General features: G+C 45.1%; 1 protein-coding gene across 2 annotated transcripts in view; it reads left to right on the top strand.

Annotated features, from left to right (window-relative positions):
• The window catches only part of C11H2orf42 (chromosome 11 C2orf42 homolog), a 280,308-nt gene that overhangs the window by 252,548 nt on the left and 5,179 nt on the right, over positions 1-22,581 (top strand). The window contains exon 7 of one of the 2 annotated variants that reach the window (XM_086943470.1): positions 13,210-13,369. In XM_086943470.1, the coding sequence (XP_086799596.1) occupies positions 13,210-13,369 (160 nt within the window). The remainder of the gene's footprint in view (positions 1-13,209; positions 13,370-22,581) is intronic. The other variant, XM_086943471.1, reaches the window with a different exon arrangement.

Here is a 22,581-nt window from a genome sequence, read left to right as displayed (position 1 = left end):
TCTGAATGAAGGACAGCTGCCTTAAGCTTAACTCAAGAAAGACAGAAGCCTCATCCTGGGATTTATTTTCGGTGAGTTAGAGAGGAATATCTGCCTATACCAATAACCCAAATACCTATAACATCCACTAACAGGGAGAATATTTGTGTACCAGAATTGTATGAGCTGTGCCAGAGCTACCAGTAAGATACATCATCTCTCCAACTGTCCATTGGTGATCCATTCAGTCAGGAGAAAAACCATTTTGCTTTTGCTGTGAAGAAAAGACTATTCTCCTGGGTCCATCTTTGTTCAAAGTCTGGCTCCATTTTCACTTCGCCTGAAATTTTGACTCCAGGGCACAACAAATAATCCATTTTAGACCTTTCTAAAGACTGTAGAAAAATGCTCGCTCAGGCCAGAGTTTATTCCACAAACAGAATTTATAAAGCTAAGTGGTAGCAAGCATTTCTGTGTTTGGTGTGCCTTTAAAAAGTCTTCACCCAAGTCATATTCAACTTAATCGGTTGCTTCCCTACAACAACTGGTGAAATCCAGCCTTAAGGTGCACCTGGCTGCAGTTTCCAGATAGCCTTGCTCAAGATCAACTTTCACTGTTGGCATCTATAACAAAAGTTATTCAAAAGACTCTTCCGAGCTGTAGAGATGTTGGTAAGGAAACATTTAATTGGGAAACTAACTCTGTTTTGTAACAGCTTATAAAGTCTGATTGAGCCCATATACAGGATTGGTTTGAACCCATGTACATGATCGACCTATTGTGTGTCCTGAAAGCTTGCATTACGTGTCCCTCTAACATACGACAGAAGGTTCAGTTAGGGGCGCTCATTAACAATGAACCATACATTAAATCCACCAAGAACCAGGTTATCCTTCTTACCAGTCGCACCTTTAATCCCAAGATGTCTTTGGAATTCCTTCTGAACTATCCACTTGTTCTCAGGTTCTTCTTCCAGAAGCCCTCAAATGTGGTGGAAAGGGCCTATCATTACCTCAACGCTATATGATGCCTAAAATTCTATATGGCTAGGCTTGCCCCTTCGGACAATCAGTTCTACTTTTTGCATCCTTAAGACACCTTGGAAAGGGGGAACTTCTTTCAAAGCTGGGTATTACCATTTTGATTGCCGCAGCGGTTACATTTTGCCATAGTAAAACCAGCTGTCTGGAATAGTCAGTGTCTACAGCATGTGAGGCTTAGCTCTAAAGGCATCTCTGTATTTTGGAGTTCCATTGGCAGACATCTTTAAGGCAGCTTCACTCGTGTTTATCTGTAAGGCTGCTTCCTGAAAAAGCAAATACACATTCATAAAGCACTACTATTTGGACATGGAGTCAACTAGGGGAGCCTACTGTGGAACAAGCCAGCTTCTAACCCGCTGCAGCTGACCCGTTCTGATGTGCAAGGCCTTCAGCTGTGGGCAGCAGAGCTTGCTGCAAGGACTAGCCTTTCAAATATATATATATTTTTTTTATGTAAAGCGAGTCCTGGAGTGGTGCCTGCAAGAGAAATTTTTCATGTAAGGCAGCCAGTTCGATCTCTCAGTAATGCTGTTCCCACTTAGAAACCACAGTTCGAGAAGGAGAAAAAGCTCCCTCATCCAATTAATTATTTTTTTTCCTTCAAATTCCAGGGTTCTCAAATTGGAGGATCCCAAACACCAGAGATGTACTAAAATGCAGCACTTTTAAATGTTGCACAGCAGTCTTCATAGGGTTGATATTTCAAACTAACAAACCTTTTTTCACCAAGCCCCCAAAACATGCTTTCTGAGTAGAGCTGTACTTTCATGTCACGCTGTGTGTAAATCATTTCAGCCATTCAGGGTGTAGGTGGTAGCAAAACCTCCAATGGAGCTAAAATGGTATTGGCCTCTTCTGCACCCTGTTAGCTTCCCCTGAATGAAAAATCTGCATGCTGGCCTACAGTTGACTAAGGATTTGCAAAATTAGATGCAAATGCACACAGGAGGTCAATAGTTATGGGAAAATAAAAGAAAATGCCTTTTCAATGGAAAGTGTCTGAACCATAGCTATACGGTGGTGATCACTACTGTGTAATATATCTGCTCACACATGTACTTTGAAATTCCTCCAAGGGGAGTAGAATTTAGAGCACTTTCACCTCATTGGCTGAAGTGTATGTAATTTCCAATGAGGTAAATTGACTACTAAAATATCTGGTTAATTTTCTATGGCAAATTGGTGTTTTGCACTGCTGATGTATGTAGCAGAGACTCACTCTTACCTTGATGACTGGTAATGATTCCAGCATATGAAGCCATGAAATATACCAATACTGTAGACCTGCATATTTACAGGCGAGTAACTTTTTTCTAACCTTGCTCTGAAAGTGTACTTGCTCATTAATTCAGATGTCTCCATCATGGAGCTACCAACTTGCTGTATCTGTTGTCTTATAACTTACATCTATAATCATGTTTATTATGACATCAAAGCTTTGACAGCAGATAAAACCTGGTAAGGACCTTGTTGACAAATAGCATGTAATTCTGGTTTGGGCCACCTCTAACAACTCCAGGGTACTTGGATCTCTACCCTACAACATTCTCACCAGATTTTATCTGTTGGAAACGTGCGGCCAAAAAAGACACGTGGAGCTAGTAAATGAGAAAATACTGGCTGACTTGGAATCTTTTTGTTAGTGTTTGTTAGTTCAAACTGGGGATTTCTCCCAAAATGGAATTTGCACCATTGTTGTAATTGGGACATAATGCTAATTTCAGCTACGCTTAGATCAATCACCTTCCCTCACCATGTTCATGGTTTATTACTTTGGATCTGGTGCATGAAATGCACAATCCTTCAAGATATTGCATGAACACTGCACAAGTTTACATCCCCTACTTCAGATCACACACCAATTATTTTTTTTGACTTGTTCTTCAACGATGAAACCATGAGATGCATATAGACACAAGGGCAAATGCCAATACTGATACTCATTGAAGTGACTTTGCAAGGCACACAAGTCACTAGTCAGAATGTGCCATGTTTAATCAATAAACTTTATTTCCTTCAAAATGTCATTTTTTTCTTTTATAGACCATTTTACAAAAAGATAAAGACCACCATAGGCAATAAGCAAAATCAATACAAAAGAAGAACCTCAATCTAAAAATTTCATTTATATACACCTCTATCAAACAAACTGACACATCCATTCAAACATCTTTATCAATTCAAACCCAAATTCTGCACTCACACTACACAATCAGACTCATGCGCAAGGCCCCTTATAGTCCTAAATAAACATGTTTCTTTTTAGTATAACGGAACCAGGGACCTGACATCAAAAAACAATGCAGAACAAAATGCAAGGGCTTGATTATATACAACGTAATGATATACAGTAGTGGGGAACTCAACCACTTATTTAATATTGTATAACCAGCCCTAGGAATATTAATAATGCATTTGTTTTAACACAAAGAGGTCGACGCATTTCGATTCCCCCTCAATCATGGGGTTCTCCTCAGGACCACTGAAAAAGAAAAAGAGAAAAACAAAATTGTATTTGCATCTCCTAGCTTCCATGCTCATAAGCATTACACCTCCAAGCGACAGCCTACTACAAACCTTACCTATTTTGTAGATCCCAAAGTGATCGATAAAGTTTCAAAATGAGGTCTGAAAAAAATCAGAAAGACCAACACAAAACATGTAAATAAAACCCGATGTCATGGACGTAGATGCTTCAAAAGTCAGGGGATAAGGCGAGAGAAAATCTTACTAGTGAAACAGGGTGCCGTACGAACACGGGTGGTGTTACTTGACTTGTCACGGGCATCAATTATCTGTGAGGACGACATATAGGAAGAAAAGTTGTCATTCCAATTATACCTGGATTCAGGATATTACTATACGCACGTAGTAGAACATACCTAAATTCTTCTATTTTATCTCGATCCAATATGGCCAACTGTCAGTAGGAGGCGACCGTGCTGATGGTTCAAAAAACCTGAAAGCACCGTCCAGCGGAGATCTTGTTCCGAATGGGCCTCCTTAATCCAATGGTTTACTAATGGATCAGTGACCACCTTTTTGATGGTATATGGGGGTATCATCATCAGTAGTTTTTTTTATCTACCTAAATGTATAGATTTGTAATTTAATATATAGCATTTATTAGGGTGTAATAAAAGTTAACTTTTTCATTTTTATGAGAAAAATTAACTGATTGGACAGTGATTTATTAAGCCTTGTTTTTGCTTACCAGCGAGCTGGAGTTACTAGCCTACAATACATCCCCTTAGAATGCCTTGGATGTCTCTGCTTTGCTAACCTAAGAGTCAAGTGCTATAATAGGGTACTTTGTTCGAAATGAAAAACAATTGTTGGCTTGCTGGTGAAGGACTTGCATCTGTCTCAGCTAATAACCCAATTTCTTACAAACATTCATCTGTGTATTTTGCACTCTACTGAAGCACCCACCAGGAATGACCACTTCACTCCTTTCTGTTAATACTGGCCTTAAGCACATCCTCGAACATTTGAGTAAACATGAATATACAATGGTTTCTGTTATGCAAAACTAACTTTAAAAGATTAACTTAAGCAGATTGCCTCATTTGCTTTCTTTCTGGCCCATCGCAGAACCTCACTACGAACAGTATTCATGTGTTCTCTATCTGGGCGAAAGTTAAATCTGAATACTATTCTGCTATGCTCAATATTCTGAACCTTGGCCTTCTATGGACATTATCCTCTGGTAACCAGTTTGATAATTGTTTATCGATCATCCTGCAAACAATACTGAAAAACAGCACTATAAAATTGAGAGTAGACCATCAATTTGAGCTGGTGTGACATAATTAAGAAATGATCACTCTGGTCGTGCTCGGCCTTCTAGCTGGGTCTCCATACTTCTATTTTCTACATTTTATAGAAATGTCATCAAATCCTGACAAAGTCCTTTCTTTGTACTAGGAAAAACACCACAGGGACATGATATGGGTACCTTCTAGGGTTCCTTTCCATTCTAAAAGAATACTTGTGACTGTATCTGGACATTTCATCCTCTATTGCAGAGCTGTTAATTGAAAATGAAATGGCCAGACCAAAGAATAGATTCAAAGTCTCTGTTGCTTTTGTGAGTATAAAACATCAAATTGAGGGAAATTATTAATGTCTAGAATTTGGTGCAGATTATATCAAAACCAATTGCAAAACATCTTAATGATACTATCCCATTGGCTTTGTATCTGAAAACTGTTTAGCATATGCTAAATAGACTACTCAGTTGGCAGACCCATGTGCCAAGTTAAGTCAAAATGAGAAACCAGCACTCCTTGGTACACAAAGAAAGCAAGACATACTAAAACGGTATTGTACTAATCGGAGAGACTCCGGAACCATACTTCTGACAAGGTATAACAATATAATTCAAGCAAGCTGTGAATAATTAATATCTTCTACATAGGAATATCACATACGTCTTCAGTTCTGATCATAATTCTTAATTTTCAGATTGTACAGAGTGTGGTCTTCCAAAAACATCTGATAAAATAGACCTAAACTTAGATATCTCTATAGGAGATTAGCCTCACAGTCTACTCTGGCCGACATATTGTGCCTACTGTGGATTTCATAGCCACTTTAGTATATTCACAAGAGAAATCTTAAACTGTGTAACTATTACAAACTATTATTAAATGTTTCAATCCTTAATGCTTTTCTGCTCCTCTAATGTGTGACTGGGAACTCTGTTCTACAGTGCCATGGAAGATGCTTGATTTCACCAGCAACGTAACAGTGGCTTAAGGGCGTCCTTTCAATCTCACAATAAACAAAAAGTGTTGAGACATTTAGCTTTGTAGCCTCAGGTTAATTTGTCTCCTTGCCCCTTTCAACTCCTGGACAATTATTTATAATCAAATTCACAAATTAAGGAGAATGCTGCAAGTTGTGACCAAGGGGTTTTCTTGGAGCACACCCTAGTCGCATATCCCTCTGGTCTAAAGTGTGAAAGGGCCGTGGTCCCTCCAACTGAGTTCTCCACTCTCCCCTACTAATGAAAACATATTGGCATTATGTTGCACTTGCACTTATACAGTGTGGAGAGAGCGCACCGGATGCCGGCGAGACCGCCTAAATCAGGAGCGTCACCGCGCCCCCTAATTGCCCGCCTATTACACTACAAAGACCGAGACTCGGTCCTGAGGGCCGCGAGGGAGCAGGCCCCATTGCGCTTCGAGGACAAGACTATTTCGGTGTACCCGGATTTCACCCCAGCGGTGCAGAGGGCATGTTGCGGGACAGAAATGTGAAGTACGCTCTGCTGTTCCCGGCACGACTCAAAGTGCTTTACAATAATAGGTCCTACTTTTTCGAGTCACCAGAGGAGGCGGCGGAGTGGATTGAGGTAACACTAACGCCCCCGAACACGCAGGACCCCTTGGAGGAGGATCGCGGAGAGGGATCATCGCGCCGGGGAGGTCGCAACCGGAAGGGAGCCAACAAGGATCACGCGCACCGACACGCGGCCTCTGGGGGACCGTCTTTGGCCGGGACCGAAGGGATAGGGCAACTGACAACGACCGCCCTGGCTGAGCACGACGCCCGGGACCCTGCCGCGTCAGCCAGCCGATCCGCCACTCACACGGAGGTGTCGGAATCTGCTGATAGCCTGCAACTGTTCCCCAAGATCACGGCACAAGAAGCACATGACCTGTGACTGTGGCTGGGCAGAACGTCGGATGGTAACGTATGAACTAACTGCAAGGCGGTCGGGGGGGAGGGACTTTTTTGCTCTTGGTGTGATGGAGTGCTACCAACAGACTCTGGACTGGTGTAAGAGGCCCCAGACCCCCACCATATAGACATGTTTCACTGTAAGGCATGCCCACGTTGGGCTATATTGTTTGGATCCTGAAAGGTTTTGTTCGGGGACCTGGGAGTTAGGGGGTTGTTTTTTGTACGGGCACGAGACTTCTGGCTGTTTACTTATACCTGCTCCGTGGTGCGGAATCTACCGACTACACCTGCTGCTGCTAGGGATGGGGACCCTTAATGACTATAAATTGTGCACTTGGAATGTTCGTGGCATGGGGTCGGTCCACAAAAGACATAGAATCTTAGCCCAACTGAACCCCAGGAAGGTTAATATTGCCTGCCTTCAGGAAACCCATTTAACGACCTCGGAAAGTGGGAAATTGCTCAAAAAGTGGAAGGGTCAATTGTTCGCCACCTCTTACTCGGCCTTCTCGAGAGGGGCCGCTGTGTGGCTGAGGAATTCAGTCCCCTTCAAACTGGTGGAACTGAGGGCGGATACGAATGGCAGATATGTATTTGTTAGAGGGTTGTTGGATGGTTCCCCTGTTGTGCTGGGAAGTGTATACGCACCGAACTCGAACCAATCAGCGTTCCTGGTGACGATTGGCGGAGTGCTGGCTGATTGGGCTGATTTCCCCTGGCTGCTGGGAGGGGATTTTAATGCTGTGCTGGATGTATCAATGGATAGATCGCACCCACCATTACAGGCCAGGGAAAGTAGGAAACAGGCTGAGGCGCTGGCGCAGTGGGCAGAGGGTTGGCAATTAACGGATGCATGGCGAGGCAAACACATATTAGACAGGGAATATACATTCTATTCGCCACCACACAAGTTGCACACCAGAATAGATCATGTGTTCTGCACCACGCCACTCTTAGGGTCGGTTTTAACGGCGGAGCACATGGGGAAAACTTTCTCAGACCACAACCTGGTGGAAGTCGCTTTCCAGTGGGGTAGGATCCCAACTCCCATACCAACCTGGCGCCTTAACCCAGACCTATTAGAGGACACGACTTTCCGCGCATCACTGGAGATGGCCATTGTGACTTACTTTGACATAAACGGTGGGTCAGCGAGCACCCGCCAGGTGGAGTGGGATGCTTTTAAGGTGACGATACGGGGTGAAGCGATGAGCACACGGGTGGGCATGAGGCACATTGTGATGGACAAACTCCGGGATGTGGAGGGACGTCTAGCACTACTGGAGAGTGAAGCTGCCGGCACGAATGTGCCTTTCACGCCCCTACAGGAAGCACACATCCAACATGCTGAGCTGTTAGAGGAACTGCGTATCCTTGACTACCGTGAGTACACGAGTAGACAACACGCACAGGCAGATAAGGCAGGACCTTTATTAGCCCGACTGGTAAAAGACGACCCGATACACTTGCCCATTATGGAGGTACTTGGCCAGGGGGGGACCACGGCAACTACGCAGCTGAGTGTGAACGCGGTGTTTCGAGACTACTATGGGACGTTATACGGCCCGCACGACCCTATGGCGGATGGGGCCCTCGGGGACTTCATGAGGGGGTTGGAAATACCGAAGCTAGAAGAGAGACAGAGGAAAGAGTTGGCGAGGCCTATCACGATAGCAGAAATTCGACAGGCCATTCGCGCCCTCCCTCGGAACAAGGCCCCGGGCACGGATGGCCTTCCAGTGGAATTCTATGGAGCCTTCATAGACCTGCTGGCACCACGTCTACTAGAGGTATACAGGGAGGCGCTTAAGGCTCGGGGTCTTCCACAGTCCACACTACAAGCCCTAATAGTGTCACTGCTGAAGCCAGACAGGGACAGCCTGTGCATAGCAAACTACAGGCCGTTATCATTATTGAACACGGATTACAAAATACTAAGTAAGCTACTAGCGACCAGACTGGCTCAATACATTCCATCACTTATACACCCAGACCAGTGTGGCTTTGTCCCGGGCAGGAGCACCGCTATGAACCTGCGGCGCCTCAGCCAAATCATGCTAGGTACACCGGGAGAGGCGGAGACGGAGGGCTGCGTATCACTAGACTTGAAGCAGGCCTTCGACTCCATCAAGTGGGACTACATGTTTGCGGTACTCTAATATTTTGGGCTGCCGATAGAGTACATTAGTTGGGTGAAACTACTTTACAAATATCCGACTGCACGGGTCCGAACTAACAGGTGCATATCAGCACAATTGGCAGTGGCTAAGGGTACCAGGCAGGGATGCCCATTATCTCCACTATTGTTTATACTAGCGCTTGAGCCCCTGCTGTGCAAACTCCGAGAGTCCGCGCCACACAGAGGTATACGGAGGGGTGAGAAGACCCATGTGGTATCAGCGTACGCGGACGACATTATACTCTACTTTGGAGACCTGGGAGGGGACTTAGACCCTGTGCCTGCAATATTTAACACCTTCAGCACTATGTCGGGCCTTACGATTAGTGAACCCAAGTCATATGGGTTTTTCTTCTCTGCAGCCAGGGTGGAAACTCATCTTCCTTTTGCACCTTACTCATTCCAGGTGGCGGAGCACACCTTCCGTTACCTAGGGATACAAGTGTATAGAGATCCAAGGGACCTGCTAGAGGGCAACGTGGGAAGGGCAATCACGAAGCTGAGGGCACAGGTGCGATTTTGGATCACGCTTCCGTTAGCGGTGGCGGGCAGGGTGACTATCACCAAGATGGTGGTCCTGCCACGACTGTTGTACTACTTTACCGGGCTGCCGCTGAAAATCCCCCCCGCGGTGTTCAAAGCACTGGACACTCTGGTGACTGAATTGGTCTGGGGCACTGGGAGGCGACGTATCAGTCTAAAGAAGTTGCAGCTTCCCACGTCTGCGGGTGGTATGGGGGTCCCGGACCTCCAGGCATATAACTTCGCATGTCAACTGCAATGGCTCGCCTACTGGCTGGCAGGACGCAATCTGCACGAAATTGATATGCCTGACTCAGAATGGAACAGAGGGATGGTTCACGCCCTATTGCTCCCGAAGGCGGGGATCCCGAGGTCCACGCCCCCCCTTCTCCGCATAGCGATTGAACACTGGAGGCGGGCTGTAAAATACGCGTCTCCCACGTCAACTTACGCCCCTACGATACCACTACTGGGGTTGCCAGCCGGGCTACGAACACTATCAAACCACATGCTTACGGATTGGCACGACTTGGGAGTGACACAGGTGGGGGACTTCTTTAATGATGGAAAGATGATGACATTTGAGGACTTTCGCATTACACACCACTCACCTGGGAGGTCGTTCTTGCTACACGCACATGTGAAATGTTACATAGCACAGGCATGGGCCCCTGACGGGACAGAGCCACCCACAAACCCACTAATCACGATGCAATATCTAATGGGGGCTGGCAGCCACCTGACCAGGTGGATAACGCATGGCATAAGAGAGGGCAGGGCCATCTCGCTGCAACCATTGCGAGATAAGTGGGAACACGACATTGGGAGAACGCTCGGAGATAAGGAGTGGGACAGGATCTTGAAATACCCCAAAAAGGTATCGAGGAACCAGAAGTTTAAATTCATACAGCTCATGCTCCTACACCGCGCATATCTGACGCCTCACCGACTGCACACTATGTTCCCAGACACTCCTGATACATGCCCAAGGTGTGGGGGGGAGGATGCCCGACTGGCTCACATGCTGTGGGCTTGCCCTAAGCTGGGGTACTACTGGACCACGGTACAGTCTGACCTGGCCAGACTAGTCCCTTCCAAACCATACAACACATTGGAATATGCCCTCCTGGGACTGGGCCTTGTGGAGCGGAGGAAGAGCGTAGGCACACGGTTCACAGACTTGGCCATGATATTAGCGAAGCGTGCGATCACTATGAGGTGGAAGTCCTCCAAGCCACCAGACCCTGAGATGTGGAGGGCGGAGCTAGTGAGGTGGGGAAAGGCTGAAAGTACAACGCTGCAGCGCGAAGAACGCAGAGGGCTTAGGAAACACCCCATTTCCCTAGACTGGAATGCTTTGCTGGGGTCCTTTGAGTCGGGGAACGATTCAGAATCAGAACACACTGTGGACTTGGGCTCCAACTCATAGACTGACACATGTGCGGCGCTCACCAATAGGTGAGACCCTTCGCACGAACCTACAGGTGCACAGACACGAACGGCACTAACATGACAGTGTTTAACCCCACATACCCCTAACACGCATACAGCAGGGATTCTACAACACACGCTGTATATGCATGTAAGAATGTCCGTCACCGCGGGCTGCTATAAATGTGAACAGGAAGTGCCTGGAGGGGGGAGGGCGAGGGTGGGGGGAGTTTAGTTTGGGTGTTGTAGTACCATAATGGAAAATGGAAAAATGTGTATATCCTGTCAGTGCGAACATATGATGCAAATATGTGACTCAAGTACCGAAATGCACTGCACTGCTTACTATAACTGCATTTATCCTGCCAATAAAGAAATTTTCAACAAAAAAAAATGTTGCACTTGCACTCCAAACTATACATTCAAAATGAAAAGCTAGAACTGTATACACTTGCTCAGTAGTGCAATTGGTGTATTCCACACTGGATCAACCCGTACATTTCCAGTGATACTTTTGTAGGATCCACCTTATTTCGGACTTAGTCACCTGAGCACTCGTAGCTGTTTGAGGGGGAGGGATCACAAACCTGCCCTCTCTCTTCCTCCAGAGATATTCAGTCTCTAGACATTTCTAAACCCACTAAAAGTGTTGTGTTCTGATTTGACCTTGTCTGTGGGCTGACAACGTGCCCCTTTGCAATATTTCCAGTCCCTTATATTGCAGACTTGGTTTTCTCTACCCACTCATCACTCTCACTCATGAACATGTGGAACCTAATACCACCTGTGAAAAAGAGCCTCTTTTTCATGGTTGCCCCCCCCCACTTTGTTCTTGGTTTTGATGTAGTTCAAATGTAGTGCAAAGGGTCCCTACCAACCAGATCCCCTGTGCTAGTACTCCTTCCCTAAAAACAAACCCCTAATTTGCAATTCTGCTCTCTGCAAGTCCTTATAAATGGTACTCTTGAGTACCTGGGAGCTGAAGAGGGTCCCCTGGGGCCCCCCTCGCTGAAACCATGCCTCTGCCCTTGCAACTTGCATGCCCCTGTGAGGGAGAAAATGATAGTCCGCATGGCACACTGCCTGGATGCCATGCCAGCTAACACTGTCTGAAGGCATAGGTAAGTCACTCCTCCAATAGTCCTCACAGACCTAAGGCTGGGTGTGATATACCACAGGCAAGGACATGTCTTAATTAGCAGATACCCCCCTACACTTGTGGGGTCCATTTCCTCATATTGTAAATGCCATTGAAGCCATAGAGTACATGGGCTAGAAACTAGACCACCTAAGCTCCACAGCACCATTTTGGCTTCACTGAACGCAGGAGTGTTTGGTACCAAACTACTTATCTCAATACATTCAAACCGATGCCAGAAGCCCTCAAATGTGGTGGAAAGGGCCTATCATTACCTCAACACCATATGATGCCTAAAATTCTATATGGCTAGGCTCAAGGCTGGGATTGACAGTGCAGTGTTTAACCACAATATTGTTTTCCCAGAGGATAACATTGGACTATGTTAGAAAAAAGTCAGTGTTTATTTTTCGAAGTGAAAAGTATTTTAAATTACAAACGTACTTAGATTATTACGAAGATCTTAGTCTTCACATAAAGTGTAAACAAAGTATACTTTTCTAAAATTGCTCGGATGTCCTTGAATCGTGAGTCCATTATTGATCATTGTTGTGCAATAAATGTCTTACACTCCTCTGTTAGGCCTAAGGCTACTCGCCTACACACCACTAGTAGAGCACTCTGGGTTTTATGTTGAGCCCTGTACACTTTTGGGGAACCCCTGGACTCGGCACAGTATTACCACCTAGCGGCAATATCATATACAGAGCTAGCTTCATACAGCACCCTTTTTGTTTTATCAGACTACCTAAATAAACATCTTCCAACTCGCTGTTTAGTACTGAAAAGTCTCAATTATTTTTTGATTTTCAGTGTTTGTCTTTGCCTCATTCCATAAAGAACATCAAATGAAAAAGGATAGAATCCTAATCCAGATATTTTATCCCAGAGCCAGAAGATATGATTTCCGTACTGATCCAAAATTAATTAAATATTGTGTTTTCAGAAAGTGACCTGTTTGGAAGGAAGAATTTAAATTGTGCAGCTTCTTATGATTTGTAATGATTTCAGTTCATAATAGGCTTACTGGGCTATTCCTATAGTTTTTGTCTGCAAGTGTTTGTTCCAGTTGCAATATTTTTGTTGTTATGATACTACTCTCACATATCAATTATTATCTCTCCAGCCTCAACCTTTTCTATTCTCTTCATTCTCTCTATGCACTCTGCTTCCCTTCTGATACCCATTCATAATCTCTCTGCTTTTTCCTGCACTGCTCCAGATGCCTTTGGAAATCACACGCAGCTTTGTGCAGAACAGCGATGGCACCTACGAGCTCTTCAAATGCCCAAAGGTAGAGGTGGAGAGCATCGCTGAAAGCTATGGCCGGGCAGACAAGCAGCCCATCCGGCCCCTGGAGCTTAAAACCTTCCTTAAAGTGGGTATGTTCAGTCACAGCTATTATTCTGAATTCTGTATGGGGCCCTTCTACTGCACCTTTTCATCATCTGTGCTGGTACTATTACATTTTCTCCCCATTTCATCCCCTCTTTCTCACTTTTCTTGCTTTCTCATTTCACACTTCAGTACCTGTGTAACTTCCCCTTTCTTTCAGTTCCTTTTTGCACGCACCTGTTTTTCCCTTTTACACTACCTAGCTGACCTCTTCGTCTTTCCATCTGCTCTGACACACTTTTTCTATTTACCTTACTTTTCGTCCTAAATTCTTTTACATCTTTCTGCCACGTTCTCACTTGTCCCACTCATTCTGCATCATTACTGTACCTTATTTTTTCTCTCTTTAGGTTTTCTCACTCCATCTTGCAGTAGCACGAGAGGTTGCTGCAAGGTTTACTCACTATGAGCCTCACTACTTCTCACAAGTGGCAGCACTGGCCCAAGTCTTCCTGAAAGGATGAAAGGGTGCTTTCTTCTTGCCGCCCTTGTTCCTTTTCTTTTTTCTTTTTTTTCTGCTGCTCATTTATTTTCATTAAATCTCTCCTATATGAGCTTCAGGACCACAGAATAAGATTGCTAAGCACCTCTCAAAGCCTTTTGTCTTTAACCGCCAGAACCTCTAAGCATCAGCCACAAACATCAGTTGCTAGCTAAATCGAGGGGTTCTGGTGACATCATAAAGCATGAGTCCAAAGGCCAAGTGGTTTCTAAAGGTCACCAGAACACCAAGATAACTCAATAGGGCCATATTACACATGATGCGTGTTAAGCTTGCCTTCCTTGGTGTGGTATTGGCTAAAACATTTTGCATTCACCCCATTCTGTATTGCTGGATTTGTATTTGTTGATTTTAGTGCTCTGTGCACTTAAACACTGCTAACCAGTGCTAAGGTGCTTGTGCTTTCTCTCTCAAACATGGTACAATTGGTTTACACCTAATAGGCACATTTAATTTACTTGTGAGTTCCTAGTAAATGGTACTACATGTACCCAGGGCATGTACATTAAATTATACTAGATGACCTGCAGCCCTCATTGTGTTACCCATCAAGGTAGCCTTTTAAAATCTGTCTCGGGCCTGTCCATTGGCGTAGCTAGCACTATGGCAGCCGGTGGCGGTCCAAGTGTTTTCCGCCCTACTGAAGCTGCATTAAAGAGCAGGGTGGGGTGCTGGTGAGATTTTGACCATTTGCCGCCCTTCGGCGGCTGATTAAGGAGCGGGGTGGGGGTGATTGCCATCCCGAGACGGTAGGCATGAGTGGGAGGAGGCTGCCGCCCCAAAACTTGTGCTGCCTGGGGCAAACCGCACCTGCCCCCATCCCCCCCCCCCCCCCCCCCCCCCCCCCTTGCTATGCCACTGGGTCTGTCCGTGTTTTGCCAGCCTTAAACCTTCCTTTTTATTTCATATAAATCACCCCCAAGGTGGTCACAAAAGGCTCACAGGGCAATGTGCATTGTACTAAAAAAGTAGGACTTGTGTACTCGTTTTTTCACTGTTGTAAGGCCTATCCCTCCAACTAACACTGGGTTATCTTAGTACATTTAATAAGTGATAACATTGGATTGGGTGCAAATGGAGATATTCAGGTTACACTCAAATTAATTGTAATTGAAAATACTCTTTAATGGTAAAGTCAGATGTTAAGTCACAATTATGAAAACACCACTTTTAGAAAGTTGGCATTTACTTGTCATAACCCTTTGTGCCTTCTGCCAGTGTCCTTGGTCACATTACTGTAGATGGCTCTGCTTTTCGGGTTTGTTTATTGCTCCCAGATATTAACACAAAAGGGGCTTAGTTTTGGACAGGATGGGCCATCCTGGCAGGATGTCTGGAGGGGGCTGTACCCTGCCCCACTTAATTTCAAAGGGCTTTGCCTACTACACACAAAAAATAATCGGATACCCTTTTGTCACCGCTAGACAGTTTAGTTAACCAGGAAAGTGAAGAACTTTCCAGAACCAGATGTAGAGGTAGAACAGGGAGGCTCTCCCCACACAAAAATGCTGGCACCTGGTATAAATGTTGTACCTCCAGAGGCTCCTATCAGTACACTACTGAACTTGTGGACATTACTGAAAAAGGACTTCCCTGCTGCATGAGGACTGTCTTGCTGGCTGATAAGGAAGAACAAACCTGCTTACCTTCATCCCAAGCTAGCCTGAGTGACTCAAAGTATCATTTGGTTAACTTCTTGTTTGAGCAACAGGGACATAAGCTCCGGAGGCCTCACTGCAGCTGACCGACTGCACCTGGACTTGCCTGAACCCTGCTGGAGTTAATTCCTGTTTCCCCACAAGAGTTGCCTCCCTAACCCTTCTGGTCATGGCCCCTTGGCTGGCATAAGTCTGAGCTCTTTCCAGGAAGAAAAAGGTAAAATCATGAAGTTTGTGGTCTTTAAGACCACAAATGTGCCTGTTCTCGTCTACACCATGTAGGAAAGTGCCCCTTTTTGCGTGGTTACCTCCCACTTTTTGCCTGACACATGATGAACTTTGGCTTGGTGTGCTCTGGGTCCCTGCAAATCGGGTTCCCAGGGCCAGTGTTATTTTCCATAGCTGTACCTTTGTACCTAAAATTGGCACCTCTCTGGCCATAGGTAAGCCCCTCGTAAAAAGTACCATGGATACCAAGGGCACTGTGACCAGGGAAGGCCTCTAAGGGCTGCAGCACATATTCAGCCACGCTTAGAGGCCCTGTACCTTAACACCCACACACGGCCATTGCAGGCTGCGTGTTTTGGTGCAGAGAAAAGTGAAGTCGACATGGCACACAGCCCTGTGTTCCATGCCTACAACCTACAGTCTAGGGCCTAGGTAAGTCACCCCTCTAGCTGGGTGCACTAGCCCCAGGTGAGGGTACAGTGGCATGAGCCCTGTACCTCAGTTTCCAAGTCCATTCTTGGACATTGAAAGTGTAGTAAAGCCATTGAGTATGTGGCCTGGGAGTTGGTCGTTACAAGCTCCACAGTTCCATAATGGCTTTACTAAAAGCTGGGAACTTTGGTAGCATACCTCTCAGCACATTAAACCCACACTGATGCCAGTGTGAAATTTTATGTAAATTGCATACAGAGGGCATCTTAGAGATGCCCCCTGAAAAACTACTAGCCCTGGTGTGGATCCAGAATGGTTGCCTGCTATTTGCCCCAACCAGACTAGTTTCTAGACCCCTGGGTAGAGAGCCTCGGCTCTGGGTCCATAAACAAAGTTCATCCTGGGCAGAGATGTCATACCTCCTCCACCAGGATGGGCTGGGTCCACGAGAGAGGAAGCTTTAACGGCCTACCGCCTTTGTATGTTGCCCCTGCCTTTTCCTGCCCCCAGCAATTGGGCCCCACCAGTTCTGATCCAAACTTTGGATGGGAGAATCCGAGGAAAAACCAAGCTAGGATGAGAGGTGTGCCAACCTTTGCAGGCAAGGCGAAGCACACGTCTCAGTCCCCTCCATCTCTGAGATGAGGGTTCCCATCCAATTAAGAAGAGGCTCAATAACCCACCCCAAGGAAGAGACTCATTGGTCCCGACCTGCACACCCATTTTAATACCCCTAAATTCAGTATTTAGAGGTGACCCTGAACCTTGCCTCCCCAGATTCGAAGAGCCATGCTGACGAAGAGGACACCTACTGCTATGGCCACAGCCCTACCGGCCTATTCAGACTTCAACCTTCTTACAACGAGAACCTCGGTGTCAAGCAGCCCCCCAGAGCCCTCAGGACTTGCCCTGCACTCATCCATCAGACTTTGCCTCCAGTGAACACCGGATTTGCTCAAGCAAAGACTTCCCCACAGAATCCGGATCCTGGCGGCTCCACGATTCTGCACCACTCTGCACCCAACACCCAAGGCACGAGTTAGTGGCCCATCACCACGAGGGGGTCTCCTCAACAATCCTGAGCTGGCATATGGTGATCCCTGACCTCCCTCAAGCTTCAAGACGACGCCTGCAACCTCAAGCTGAAGGCCCCTCCCCGACCATACCTGGTAAGAAGACCCACCACCAAAAGACACCCCTGCATCCGATGCCCCATGGCCATGGGTGTCCCAACCAACAGTGTCCAGGCATCCCCAAGAACCCAACTTGCCTCCCCAGCCAGTGGTCTCCTTCAGGAAGCCTCCCTATCCGAGCCTGCAGCCTCTAGCCGAACCAAAGCTCTCCATTGGAATCCACAGGGTCCCGACTTCTCCTTGGCACACTGTACCCAGCCGCCCCTCGGCTGCTGATGGTGCAGCTCCTGTGCTGATTGTTGGCCCCTACAGTGCTGACCTTAACCCCAGTAGCTTTGCTCCCACAACTGAGTGTCCTGCTCGTAAGCAGCCCCTGACTGAAGCCCCCCTTAGCGAACGTTGGGCCCCTACACTCTGCACCCAGCCACCCCAGTGCTACTGGTGGTGCAATTTGAGTGCCTACCTAGACCTTGGGGTAGCCTGGTCCTAACCTCCAAAACTCCCACTTGTAAGTCATTTACTTACCTAAGAACCGTTAATCCTTTTTCGCCCATAGGAACCAATGTTATGAGTTTTGTTCCTAAAAATATTCTGTCAAGTTGTACTATTGTATGAAAGAAAAAGTAAACAAACTGCAAACCTTCAAAAGTCTTACTTGCCTTGTATTGTGAGATCCCTGGCATGCTATCTAGGCATACCACCCAGAGTAATCAATGTAATCTTTCATGGTAATGGCAGACTTCAGTTACACCAAACGTGGGCTCAGAGGGTTGTGGGTGTGTAGGGGAGAGCACCATGGTAATCAACCGTCTCATTCTAGATTAAAGTGTAAAATCTATACTTTGGCTTTACCTATATATTAGCTACAGCCTAACTAGCGACTGTGTCATTTTGGGTCTAACTAGTTTTATGCCAATTTCAACAGGTTTGGGCAGTGTCTCAGTGTTAGAGTTCAGGATTACCAGCAAGTGAGTCCCAAAAATAATGCAAAACTGGGGACGAATCTAAAAGTGGTAACTTCACCTCAGATATCCACCCAGTTACTCCAGAGAATCAATTTTTTATTCAAGCCCTCCACAATTTGAAGAAAAAATAACTCAACTGGTCCCCTTTTCATTGTCTGTGATATTTTGGGCTTTATACATGCTCCTTGGACAGATGTTCTCTTCAGGGCTATCGATAATTTCAGAAGTGCCTACTTACATTTCTACTATTGATAAATGAAGAACACCTGGTTTTCAAAAGATTCCGCTTTATACTGTTGGTTAATTTGGTGTGGTTTCACATCTGGTGCCATTGCCACTTGTGACATGTTTGTGTTCTGCCACAAAGAGTAGGATGTATTGATTGTTTGGTTTGAATAGATGTAAGTACTGACATGCTGCTAATCCTCTTGTACTACAGTAGGCATTGCCTCAAGTCAAATGGCCACCTTTTACTTCATCTACTGGATTAATCAGTCAGTGGGAAAGAATTCAGTTGTGCCCACCATTGTCTCACTTTGTTTTGACAACAATGTACAACCTCCTTTGAGAAGTGTCAAGAGGGCTTCCATTACAAATAACTTGTTAACGCTGTAAAGTGGCTGGTGTAGGATAAGCCAGCACTATACAAAACAAAAACTTTGAGTGCAATCTAGAGAAGAATGTGTGGTTTTTGTAAAGGTTTGTTCTAGTGGGGTGATGCGCAGTTTGTGCATGTTTTTTTGGGATGAGATGTAGTGTTGCTGAAAGTTGTGGTCTAGTAGTGAGGAACTAGTTTCAAGGAAGATATGTTTTCAGTAGAAATGGCGGTTTCGACAGAGGTGTTATTTAACAGTTTTAGTAATGCAAAATTATATGTTCGGACTGGCTTTGTATCCCTTTCCCCACTTGATTCAGTGTTTGAATTAAGAACTTATTTGTTTGAGATCTGTTATTCTTCTACAATTGAGTTTGCTTGGAATCAGTCCTCAAAAGAGATTACATTTGCCTTTGTGCTAATAAACACATGATCTATTAGCATATAAAAATCTAATGAAATCCTATAATCCAAGTACTGATAAATTATTTGTTGGGAAATAGAAAGCAAGTAACAAGGACCCATTTTCCCCTCTTAGATGTGTTATTAGACTAGACAGTGCGTTGAATACGAAAAGCAGGAGATTCCAGATTGACTCCACAAACAAAATGTTGCAGCTTTGATGGAAGGGGTGCAGTTCATCACTTTGTCCTGCAAAGCATCTCCCTTGGCTACCATGGGGCATTTCAATTGTAGAAGTAACAACTGTGTTAAAAAAAAAAAAAAAAAGTCTTAGCTCTAGTGGGCTAGGGGCATCAGTCCAGCCGAACCTCAGATCAGATCTCTCAATGCTTGGGCACATAGGGACCCCTTAAGTCCACTTCTCCTCGGGCTGGGCTTGGGTGCAGTGGTGTTTCCACTGCAGGAGAGACTCATGGTTGAGGGGGCCTGCACAGAGAGGCTTCATCAGCGACTGGGAGTCCAGTCCGTACAAACCCAAGTTTGGGTTCGACTCTGGAGGGTGCACTTCAACTCTGGCTAGGGGTGTTGTGCTTTCCGGTATCGGATTTTTCGAGATCCAGAGTCCTCACAGTTCTACAGGGTGCAGGGGAGCAGCTCTGCTACTCCACGGGAGATCCTGGTTGCTTCTTGAAGTGCTGGCAGTCCTCCCTGGCTTTTGGAGTCAGAGCAGCCGCAGGACATGTTGTCTTTGGTGCAATAGTCTGGGACAGCAGGCAGGACAGCCGGGTTGGCCCAAGGCCAGTTGCTTCTCCTAAGTTCTGGCTTTTCGCAGCTCTCCTGTTTCCTCCTTCTTGGGTAGATATAATTTGCCTTCTTGGTGTCGGGGGGGGGGGGGAAGAGCTCCCCTAAATACTAGATTTAGGGGCATAAAGGAGAGTAAAGGGTGAAAGCCAGTGGACTACTTGTCCTTGAGGTCACTACACCCCCTATTTGATCACTTCCTGTGAGAAGTGGGCATAACCCTGTCCCAGAGTTCCTAATTCTGCCATCACCAACATGGTGGAATTTTCCTAAAGGGGCGCACATCCGGCAGCTTACCTTAGGTGTGTGACTGACCTGGGAGTGCACCATGGCTCTATTCATATCTAATTTCCCACCTGCCCTTGTGCTAAATGGGCCTAGAGCAGTTGGTTGGCATTTCCCCTGACTGGGAAAGCTGTGGTCACACATCAAAGGCAGTGAGACTAGAAAAATTCCTTGGGTAGTTTTCTATACAAGTCTTGAATACCATACACCACTTTGCACCCCCATCAAATACACTCTTTCAGCTTTCTCTCTTTTCACGCCTAAAGATTGAACCATATATAACGGGAAAACCACTATAAAAAGTTAAATATGCACATAATTTTATTAATTACATAAACACAAAATTCATTAAATTGAAAAACCTAACAGTAAGCTAGATGTCTCAAAGTTTAAAAAACACAATACATAACAATTTGAATCCAACATAGTTAAAAAACATACTGGAGAGTAAAAAAGCCAGACGGTATACTAAGTCTTGGCAGGCTACACATACATTGCTACACGATATCACTAGCATTGAATAAATACAGTTCACCATTCGCTTTTTTGAACAATGCTAGATAGGTGGATTGTGTATTAATTTGGTGTCAGCGCGTTTCGGTGGCTCAATAAATCATTCCATCTTTTTCAAGACCAGTTTATAGACTCTCTGTGCTTGTTATATTCTTTCATGCATTCACCTACATAAAAATATAATTATTAAAACTACATTACAGAAGTATTTCGCAACATCTGAGCAATCAAAAATGCAGAGCTGTATGAACACATAATTTGAAATACAGGACATATAAGCATATTTAAAGACGCCATTCGGAACCAGGTTTTCTTTTTTACTTTTATAACTTTTTTTTACACAAAACCAAGTGTTTAGTCCCCCAACGATATTTGTTTCACCCCTTACTTTAAGACTATATTCTCGCGGTCATAGATGTCCTATGAAAACAAACCTATTATATATGGCCCAGTCTTTAAACTCCTGAGAAGCATCATTCAAGTAGTCAAACTCCGGTTGCTTCCTTACACACCACTCTTATTAGTCATTCTTTATCATTTATGCCTATGATAGAATACAAGCTCTTATACGCTCACTACCACGGTGGTTATCTATCACACCTCACCTTCAATGAGATGGTAGACTGCCTTGTCTTCATTGAACTAGTCTATCCCTTGGGAGTATAGACAGTGGCAGACTATCAATTAAAATGTCTCAATGTTAAAACTGCGGACAAAAACAAAAATCAGAAAAGAATGGTAAATGACTGGTAAATAATCATGAGGGTCTGCCTGCGAGTAAAAAGACCTACAGATGAAAGGTATCTCACCTCGGGGCTGACTATGTCGGGTATCTTTGACTATGTCAGGTATCTTAGATTGGAGACTCTGTACATGGTTCCAAGATTTGTGTTATATTTGTAAAAATCGCCCCTGCATGAACATAAATTAGAAGATATTGTAGGCATAACATCCTATAATTTAATCGATTTTATGTCCGTCATAACAAGCATGATTATTATCTTAAGCAGGGGAGAAAGTATAGCCACATAGAAAGAGGTTGTCTTATTAGTCCCAATTCTTTTGAAGTTACTTAGTTTCCTTGAGCCGGGATCTTGCTCAATGTTCCTTTTATAATTAGGGTCAGTATTCCTGTTATGGGAAAGAATATGGACACTATAAATGTAATCGTCCTCTGTTATCTAAACCCTGTTGGTATCAGTTTCCTGACTGGTGCTATTTATTGCCATTAGTGGAATACCCAGCGGATCAAGGGATATGCCATTAGCTAAAGGAGCACCTCCTTGCGAACCTTATTGCCCTTAGGACAGTTTCCTCGTATCTATAGATGTTGAGTAAGAATAGATCTGATTACATAGAGGCGGGTTTGCGAGATTAAACCCACTACCCCGCCCTTCCGGGAAAGTTCAGAAAGATTAAAAAGCAGATCCCTCTCACCTTTCGTCACAGAAGGCTGTTTAATCTCAGCATATTAAATCAATAAACCTACACGCCTTCTCGTGGAGTTACTCTATCGTTTCTCACCCAACGCCGCCATTTGCGGTCTGATACGTGGCTCTTTCTTACCATCATTGCGGGCTGTTCGTGTGCGTCTCGTCCGCTGTAGTCTTTTAGCATATAAACGTCTCTGAAAGAATCAGCGTCTTTAATGCAAAATTAAGAGTTCAAGCGCCCCTGATTTGCTT

The sequence above is a fragment of the Lissotriton vulgaris genome, chromosome 11, assembly GCF_964263255.1.
Source record: "Lissotriton vulgaris chromosome 11, aLisVul1.2, whole genome shotgun sequence".
Lineage (NCBI taxonomy): Eukaryota > Metazoa > Chordata > Amphibia > Caudata > Salamandridae > Lissotriton > Lissotriton vulgaris.
The sequence above is the reverse complement of the archived record's forward strand: the minus strand, read 5'-3'. Positions and strand labels throughout refer to the sequence as shown.